This window comes from Benincasa hispida, chromosome 10 (assembly GCF_027475165.1).
Source record: "Benincasa hispida cultivar pf3 chromosome 10, pf3_genome.v1.1, whole genome shotgun sequence".
NCBI lineage: Eukaryota > Viridiplantae > Streptophyta > Magnoliopsida > Cucurbitales > Cucurbitaceae > Benincasa > Benincasa hispida.
The window spans coordinates 43,590,234-43,600,794 of NC_143487.1; the positions used below are offsets into that span (position 1 = coordinate 43,590,234).

The window sequence follows — 10,561 nt, forward strand, 5'->3', positions numbered from 1 at the left end:
ACGACTTAAAATAAAAATATAACCAAAAAAAAAAAATACCTACTAAACTATAACGTTAGATAATTATATCTAACTATCTCACTTAAATAATTCATAATAAACTTAAACAAAATACAGTAATACTATAAATCATCAATCTTCAACTTATTGGATTTTTTTTGGTTCCCGAGTGCTAATGATTCCTAAAAAGAAAAAAAAATACCCATTGCTTGTATTATTACTTTTCACCAAGCAATATAGAAAGACTCGAGATTTATTAAAGATAATGTAGTAGGAGAGTAAACAAAATGCGAAGTCGAACAAAGCTTCTTTCTTATAAAATTACATCATAATCTTCATATAGGTATCACCATACCAAACTATATCTGCATTCATGAAATATAGAGTAAATATATTTAGTTATTTTAATGATATAATTATCTAACGTTACATTTTAATAGTTTTTTTTTTTTTTTTTTTAACGTTGTTATTTTAAGCTTTCCATTTTCAAATGACAAGCCATGAATGGATTATAATCTCTAACTTTTGTAGAGAGTTTTGTCAATTGAATTAGATCTTGAATAATTGTTGGTGGATTTGAAATGTAAAAATATATAATCTCAATATAATTAGTGTTGCTTTCAAAGAGAATAACTTGATATCTTGTAAAAGTGTGAGTAAAGCTAACATCGGTGTGGTGTTTGAGCCAAATTCACTCTGATGCTCAAGTTAGAATCGGATTTGAATTTAATGCAACTGGTAAAAACTTGTATGAGTTGAAAAGAATACCCCTATTTGATCGTGCCTCTCAAGTTATATAGCTCGCCCAATTAATAACTGAACTTATGTAAAACCCGAACCCTAATTACTTTAAGTAAGAGTAAGTAATGAGATGTCTTCTAATGAGTTAAATGAAGCCATATCTTAGGAGGGTTAGAGGATGGAAGCAAGAAGAAATAAGCTCTTGTGTAGCTAAGTGTAAACCCCGAATTCTAAGTTCCTAAACAAGTATGTTTAGCCAAAGGAATGATATATTAAATATTTAATAAGTGAAAATTCTTGTTATTTATAGAAGTTGTGGAGAAAGGAAAAGAAAAACACGTTAAATAAGGAAACTCACTTATTGGTTTGGCATGTGGTGGTTAATCCTTGAATTCGGGTGGCGGCAGAAAGATTAAAAGGAAGAGGAATTTCGAAAACTTGGTTTCGGCGATCTACATGAGAAAATTTAGTGAAATTGGTATCATTTGAAAGTTGGGAAGAATCTAATTTTCAAGGTTGTCTTGTCGGAGAAAGATTGCAGGAGAAAAAGAACAGAAAGTGATGAAATTACAAAAGAGACATAATCTTGAGTTAATCAGGGCTCGAGGTGAAGATTGGAAGCTCTAGGCCAAACTATAAGGAATTTTTTATTTAAATTTTAAGGTAAAAAATTTAATCAATTCTAAACATGTTTATAGAAGGAAGTTTCTTCAAAAGAGGTCTGAATTTTGAGTTATGAATTTTTAAAATTGTAAGAGAGAATCTGTGCATAAGCAGACAGCTGCTTGGGAAGAACAAGCAAACAACTCACCGTGGAGATTATAGCGAGATTTTGTGATGAGGATCTCGCTCTAGAATGGAATCTCGCTAGAAATTGGGCTGAATCTCGCTGGAAAAGTGAGTATCGCTAGAATGAAAGGATCTCACCCATAAGGATCTCACTCATGAGAAGAATTCACTCATGATGAGTATCTCACTGGTAAAGTTGTCTTTGATGATGAAAGTTCTATTTGAGGTATTTTTCTAAGAATTCTAAGTAGTTTAATCGAGAATTATGTCCTTTCAGGCCAAGAAGAGCTAGGAGAGGCATATAACCCGTTAAGAGGCCAACGAGCTGTGGGTGACTATGTGATGAATTGATGTTTTAATGATTTAGAAATCATGATTTCCTAGAAGTTATTTCTCATGCTAAGTGTTAGAAACTATGATTTCTTTGAAGATATTCCTTATGCTAAGTGTTTAAATGAAGTGTCAAGCAACGTATTTGTGAAACTGTTTCTCATGCTAAGTAAAACATGTTTTCCATAGAATTGACATGATGTAAATATGTTATCTTGTCCAAATACTTTATGATTAAGTAACTCCATTTTTATGATGAACTTGTATGATGAATAAACTAGTATGATGATTTGAGTACTAAGCCTTAGTGTTCAACTAAATGTTATGACTAGTTTTACTTAAAACGCGATACCGAAGGACATTTGAGAAGGTATCCGCCCAACCAGATATCGAAGGACATTTGAGAAGGTATTTGATTAACTTGGTACCGAAGGACATTCGAGAAGGTACCAGACCAACTTGATACCGAAGGACATTTGAGAAGGTATCTTAGCAGCTTGATACTGAAGGACATTTGAGAAGGTATCTGAGCAGAAGTACCCAAGGTATGACGGTACTCAGTTATAACCACGTGCATGTAGGTAATACGACGTCGAGGGATTAAGCAAAAAGGTTCTCCCCGACTAAGGGTGACATTGAAGGTTAGATCTAGTAGTTCACTCTCAACTAAGGATAAAGGCAGTCATATCTTCTCCTAGGCTAGAAGGATAGTTTGGAATTGCTAATGCTTATGAATGTTTATCAACGCATGATGTTACTAATGTATGAGTTTTCCAAGTATGTTTTCTATATCTAACGCATGCTAATAGTTTTTACAAGCTAGTTCAACACGATTTAAGCCAACTTATTTTATAAAGTATGAAGCATGCGCTAGGGTTAAAACTAAGCTTGATGTGCTATGTTTATATACCTAAGATTGCTAAAGTACATGCGTTGATATTCCTAAACACAATAAAGAAGAGTACTGAAGGTAAGAAAGGTATCTGAATAAGTGTACCTAAGTTGTTGACGGTACATAGAAACCTCCACGTACACGTGGGTAGTTTTGAAGGAGAGGCCGAAGTATGGGTCTCCTAGGCCATAAACCAGCAAAGAGAGGCCGAAGCAGGGGTCTCATAGCCGATAACAGACGTTGGGAGCTAGAGCGAGGTATGCTCGTTCTCAACTAAGGAATAATGATGTTTAATGGTGTTTAAGAGTAGTTATCAATGCTAATGTTTAAAAGAAGTTGCTTGAGATGCCCATCGATATAGTTTCTAAAGAGATCGACATAGGGGTCCCTCCTAGCCATAGCTCAGTATGAAGAGATCGAAGTAGGGGTCTCAATTAAGATTCAGGTTTCAGTTACAATGGTTGTAAAGGTTTTATGTACACGGTTGCTTGGTATATTTTAGTTTCAGTATTATGTTTTCGAGCTTTCAGTTTAAGCATGAGATTTATGTTTTATTAAGTCACTCACTAGGCTTCTAACTCACGTTTTCAAATGTTTCTTTCAGGTAGCGGTTAGTTCCCAAAAGACTATTCTGTTGTTGCTCTGCCACTCAAGAAGCAAGTTGAGGGAAGCGTAATTGAAGACCTATGTTAGTTAGTACACATGTTTCTGTCTAGTGACTAGTATTCTTGATGGGGCTCACTAGGTTGTATTATCTATGTATAAACAATGCTGTGAAACCCTATAATGTAAATGTATTAAGTTCTTATTTATTATGTATATATTCAGGGTTTGAGCAAGGTTTAACAGGTAAGATAGGCAGTAAGTACCAACAGAAGGGTTGGTAACTGTTGCAGTCACCATTCCATTTAGGTTAGGAAGGTAATCTGGTAGGGGGTGTGACAACTTAGCTTGCCCTTTCTACTTCTAAGCTATCACAATCATTAATTAGTCTGTTTTTCATACGAATCATCATTGCCTTGGCCGTTACACATCTCATCCTTTAATGAGCTTGACTCTTGGGTAGAACCATGACGTTTGATTCTCCAATAATCAAATACAATGTGATTATATCTCCTTAATTAATTGGTTTAGCAAATAATTGAGTTATACAAAACGAAAAATGGGTAATTTAATAGTCTTCAAGAAATAATACTTTGATAAAAATTCTTCTTCATGGCTCTTGCATGTCTAGACCATATTAAGAATTTCTTTTACAACACTTAACATGGTCTTTGTGTTGGGGTTGATGCCCTAAATCTTGTAGGATCTTATAGTTTGTAAACACTTGTATGAACAAACATTTTGTAATTTATAATATATGATATTTTATTCACTTCTGTCTATGAAATATATGATATTTTAGTTGCATTGATCACAAACCAATAAACTAAGATCCATGGTTATATTCAATGGACACAGAAATATATCTATAGTGAGAAAAGTGCAGTTGTCGGTCTTTAGTGGAGTGCCCGATAGTTAATTGATGGTGGATAATGTAATTAAAGAGTTTAATCAGTTATTCACGTATTGTTGGAGCTTCAAGCTATATGTCCATAAGGTCCTCTTGGTAGCTCAATGGATTTAAGTTGAGAATCAGTTTTTAGGTTAATTTGAAAGGTTCAAATTAATAAAAGAGAATATGATTATATATGATATAATTCAATTAATTCAATTATTTATGATATAATTGATATAATGTATTTGATACATTATTGTTTATTTGGAGGAACTAATATTTGAATATGATTCAAATATATTTTCTATGAATTAGATTCATAGTTATCAAATTTAATATAAATATGATTTATATTAAATTCCATAAAATAGAGAAAAAGAACTATGGTTTATATATTGTAAATGATAGAATATTAAAACTATAGGTTATAAATATAATATGATAAGTTAGTTATCATATTTATTTATGATTTATTAATTATTTGATAATTAACACTTTTTTCTCTATAGTCACCCTTAGTGGGTAGTTATTTGGTTTTATGGAAAAATGGGATAAATGAAAATAGTTTTGTAATTATTCCATAAGACATCATATATACTATCGAGTACACAATCGAGTAACTACACGATTTTCTGAGAGACTAAACGATCGAGTAGGAAGTCTATGCGAGAGACTTGGTCGTCTACACGATAGTGTATTCCCATCTCAATCGTCTTCCTCCTCCATACCAAACTTCCCCTCTAACCAAAATTAGCCAGAACCCACCATTCCTGGATTCTCACACCGAGAATACCATGGTCACTAAGTAGTAGTGTCCCAGTTGGTTCGAGGATCAAGTTTTGCTTGTTGCTTGTTCGAGGAATGTTTGAGTTGTTCGACACGTTCATGAACGAATTCGATCGAGGGATTTACTTGAAGAATGGTTCTTCAAAGGTATAGTCTCTTGATACTTTGTTTTTATTTCAAAGCATGCTGTAATTCAAGATTTATGCATAATCTGTTTTGTATGACTCTAAATGTATGCGTTCTATCACAATGGGATTTGGACGATCTGCTTCCACTCAAAGATTCTCTGTAAACGGAGTTCCTACATTTTTCACAATCAATCCATGTTAAATTCTACTAATAAACACTTAATATATATGTAGATATTGCAAATTTAAAGGGTGGGGTCAGCAAATTGTCGACCCATTTTTTTTTCTGTCAAAAGGTAGAATTAAGGTCAACCAAGCTTGGCAGTCTAATAACTTGTAGAAATACAAGTTATTTTTGCTCTTAAATTGGAACAACTAAGGTTTTTAATGATAGATTCTCTTCATTTTTAGAAGAAACGCATGGATTTATTCAAACATTAGCAAACTCATGCAAAAGACGTTTTATTACTAAATATCGCGGTACTAACGCATTATATTATAGGATTTCAACGCAAGGATTAATGCTAACACATTAGACAAGTGCCGTAGGAAAAGCTCTAACGCATGGGCCATGCGTCGGAAGGAGTTCAACGCAGAGAAGATTCATTGCTCCAGGCTGATTGTGTCACATCACCACTTACAAGTATGGGCACCTGCAGCAGGCGGCGTCTGAAAAGCTTCTGAAAGTCAGGCGGCTAATCAGGGCATGGACTTTAATGCTGCCCATTCACCAAGTGGATGTGACCAACGCCTATAAATAGATGAAGTCCCTCTAGAGTCAAGAAGTTCGAAAATTATCAAGATCCTTACTCTCTGTATATTGTAGTCATAGTTTTAGTTCTTAGAAGCTGTGTTGTGGTGCCAGACGATCAGAAGGGTTGAGAACCACCACCACTACCAGTCAGGGAGCCAAGAAAGCCACTCTTGAGAAAGACACTTCATCCAATTCCTATACAAGTGATTGTACACAACGAGATTGAGCCAAAGAAATACAAGAGATTGTATTCTTTGGCTTGACTCAGTTTCCTTCATCTCATTTATCGCTTTCACTTCATTTGATTAAATATTGCTTTTGTAAAGACTCTCTGTTTCTTTGTAAAATTCATATTTGATCCATTATACTTGCCATTATTTATTTCTTGTTTATGTTGAACGCATTAATACTTTATGTCAAACTTCATTCCAACGCTCAAGCCAACTTGACAAATTGGTAAAAAACATCTTTAACTTAGATTGTTCGAAAGAATAACTAAGCTGCATCAAGTAGGACGCCTAATATAGCTAGAGACAGACTTACTGGTGTCTATTGCATTCTGTATTAGACGCATGTATCCTAAAGATAGGTTTTGTATGTTATTCACATTGAGAAATGTTGAATGAAGTCTAACGCATGAACAAAAGATAAGCAAATCACTCCATCTCATCCACATCACATCCTGGTTTGTGTACATTCATCTTAAACCGACGCGTCCACTAACATTAAACTCCATTCTCACATGATCCATCACTAACTACTCAACTCTTTTGCATCTCTTGCACAGGCACAACAATTTAGTATAAATAACTCATTTCTCACATTTATTTAGGAAAACTCCTACAGTAGATACAAGCAAGGTCTGCGTTTGGTTAACTGAATCCCTGAGTTCGACCCTGGAATTACCAGGAACCTAAATTAGATTTATACTTGGGTCTAGTTTAGGAAAACTTGAACGTCATTAGAAGGAGTTTTGTGCGTTCTGCTGCAAATATCTGATGCCCCAATGCTTTATATTTACTTAAATGCATCAAAGCATAAACACATCACTTACACTTAGAACTTATTCTTCAATTTAGTTTATACAATACACTTCTAGAGTGAATCACCATAGCAACGAACAAGTTTTTGGCGCCGTTGCCGGGGATTCAGAAACAAAACTAACCAGAAATTTCGTTTATATCTGTTGTAGGAACACTTCGGTCAAGGGAGTATTACGAGTTAAGCCTAAGCTTGTGAACGTTTATGAGCAGGGAGAACACTCCTAAACTCAGATATGACCCCGAGATTGAAAGGACCTTCCGGCATAGGAACCGATCCAACCGTCGTCGAAGGTTGAGGCAGCAATTTCTCAGACAATAGAACAGGCAACGAGCAATGGCAGAAGAACAGGCAAATCAACAACTAGCTTATGCTGCACAGAATCCAATCTTGATGGCGAATAGCAGCACGCGTCCCATGAGGGAGTACGCGTCCCCTGTACTGTATGATTTCTCTCTAGGAATCATATATCCAATGCCGGATGGAACTAGGTTCGAGATGAAAGCTGTTATGCTCCAAATGCTCCAGTCTGCTGGACAATTTCGGGGTAGTCGTGGTGAAGATTCTCACGCCCACATTAAGCGTTTCCTGGAAACGTGTAATTCATTTATGAATCCTGGAATCAACCCATAGGCGATCAGGCTGTCCTTGTTTCTCTATTCTTTGTGTGATGACGCAAAACAATGGCCGAGCTCACTGAAGCCTGGTGAAATCACCACCTGGGAGAAGTTGGTGGAAAAATTTATGCAAAAATACTTCCTACCTACCACCAACGCGAGGAAGCGTCGAGAGATTATGAACTTTGAACAAGAAGATGCTGAGACCTTAAGCACCGCATGGAGCGTTTTAAGGGCTTGGTCAAGAATTGCCCAAACCATTGACTACCTCTAACTATCCAAATGGAGACGTTTTATGGAGGACTGAATAGAGCATTACAGATGGCAGCAGAAGCAGCAGCAGTTGGTGGACTTATGGAAAAATTTTTAGCAGCAGTTGGTGGACTTATGGAAAAATCTTACACTGAGGCTAAAGAGATACTAGACTGCATTGCTAAACACAATATGGAACGGGTGGATGATACGTATGATGGAAGAGCTGACAGAAAGAAGAGATCTCAGAACATTAATTCTATCGATTCCAACGCAATAGCCATACTTTTGGCTCAAGTGGCTACGATGCCTAGCCTTCTACAGAACATAACACTGGGAAACGCATCAAATCAGCAGAAAGTGAATCAGGTAGAGGCGTTTGGGTAGCCCATGGTTAGTTGTGTGGGCTATGGAGATCCTCACTCCTATGCTGAATGTCCACAAAACCCTCAGTCAGTATGTTTCATAAAAAACAACCCATTCTCTAATACATATAATCTTGGATGGAGAAACCATCCAAATTTTTCTTGGATAGGAGGAAATCATCAGGAGCACCACCCAGGGGCAAACCATCAGCAAAGGAATGGACCGCCGCCTGCATTTCAATAAACGCATCAGCAACATCAACAACCCTTTAATAGAGGAGGACAGGCGTCGAGCTCAGGATCTTCGTTTGAGAACCTATTGAAGGAGTACATAGCCCAGAATGACGCGTTGTTGAAAAGTCAAGCGTCATCTATCAGAAACCTGGAAATCCAGGTAGGGAAAATAGCAAGGAGTTGAAAAGCAGGCAACCTGAAGTTCTACCTAGCAATACTGAAACACCTGGGAACAATAATGGAAAGGAGCAATGTCACGAGGTGACGTTGCGAAGTGGAAGAGCTCTTTAAGAAAGAAGAATGAATCAAAGAAATAGCAGTCCTTTGAAAGAACGTATCACACGTTCAATGGATCAGGAAGAAAGAATGCTCGAGACTACAAGTCATTAAGAACCCAGTACATCTAATGCGGGAAATCCTGCAGTGACTTTGAACGAACCATTTCCTAGGCGTCTGATGAAAAAGAATGATGAACAACAATTCATGCTCTTTCTTGAGCTCCTAAAGCAGTTGCATATCAACATATGTCAAATTTTTTAAGGACATTTTGACGAAAAAGAGAAGAGTCAGTGAGAAGGAAGTAATAACACTAATGCAGGAGTATAACGCATTAGTAAGCAACAGTCTACCAAAGAAGCAGAAGGAGCCTGGGAGTTTCACAGTTCCTTGTTCGATAGGAGGATTGGATGTGGGTCATACATTGTGCGATCTAGGAGCCAACATTAATCTCATGCCACTTTCAATTTTTAAGAAATTGATGATTGGCGAAGCACAACCTACTTCTGTTACTCTTCAGCTCGCTGATAGAACAATTAAGTACCCGGAAGGGAAGATTGAAGACGTTCTGGTGAAGGTTGACAATCTCATATTCCCAGCAGACTTTATTATCTTGGATTATGAAACAGATAGGGAGGTACCAATTATCCTTGGATTCCCCATCTTAGCTACTGGGAAAGTTTTAATTAACGTGCATAAAGGCGAATTAACTATGTGCATGGATAATGAAGAGGTGAAGTTTAATGTGCTCAATGAATTAAAGTTCCCAGATAGTGAAGATTGTCAACTAAACAGTATTGAGTTGCCTGAAGAAGAGACTCATGTATGTAAGGTCCTCGCGTTGGAGGAGAACCTGAAAGAATCAAAGCCGTCAAGTATGAGTGAGCGGTGGACAAAACCAACGCGTCCATCACTTGAAGAACCACCAGAACTTGAGTTGAAACAGTTACCTAGACGCTTGAAATATGCATTCCTTGGAACCAACAACACTTTACCTGTGATCATTTTCGCAAATCTTATAGAGCCTAATAAGCAATCTCTCTTACAGATGCTGAAAAGGCACAAGTGTGCAATAGGTTAAATGCTTGCAGATATCCGTGGCATTAATCCATCTTATTGCATGCATAAGATTAGGCTAGAAGAAGGGAAGTCGGGGTCAATCGAGCCTCAAAGAAGGCTGAATCCCATAATGAAAGAAGTGGTCAAGAAAGAAATTTTAAAATGGTTGGACGCGGGAGTTATTTATCCTATATCCGACAGTAGCTGGGTAAGTCCAGTCCAATGCAGTCCTAAGAAAAGGGGAACGACCGTGATAGTCAACAGCAATAATGAACTCATACCCTCGAGGACTGTCACGGTCTGGCGCATCTGTATGGATTACAGGAAACTCAATACAGCAACTAAGAAAGACCACTTGCCCCTTCCTTTCATCGGTCAAATGCTTGACAGACTTACGAGCAAAGAATTTTATTGCTTTCTCAATGGATACTCTAGTTACAACCAGATTCTGATAGATCTGAAAGATCAGGAGAAGACTACGTTTACTTGTCCCTTTAGAACATTTGCATTCAGACGCATGCCCTTTGGGCTGTGTAACACACCTGGGACATTTCAAAGATGTATGATGGCTATCTTCTCTGACTTCCTAGAAAAGATCGTTGAAGTCTTCATGGACAACTTTTCAGTCTTTAGAGACTCATTCCACTCATGCCTAGATAATTTGGAGGCCGTCTTCGCTCGATGCGAGGAAACAAACTTGGTGCTGAATTGGGAAAAATGTCATTTCATGGTGACTGAAGGAATTGTCTTAGGTTACAAAGTATCTAAGGCTAGCTTAGAAGTAGATGAAGCCAAAATA

At 36.9% G+C, this 10,561-nt stretch overlaps 1 protein-coding gene across 1 annotated transcript; it reads left to right on the forward strand.

Annotated features, from left to right (window-relative positions):
• Nucleotides 1-9,019: 9,019 nt before the first annotated feature.
• On the forward strand, nt 9,020-9,784 carry LOC150033387 (uncharacterized). The gene has a single exon (XM_090306393.1). The coding sequence runs from the start codon at nt 9,020-9,022 to the stop codon at nt 9,782-9,784; it is 765 nt and encodes a 254-aa protein (XP_090162519.1).
• Nucleotides 9,785-10,561: the final 777 nt, after the last annotated feature.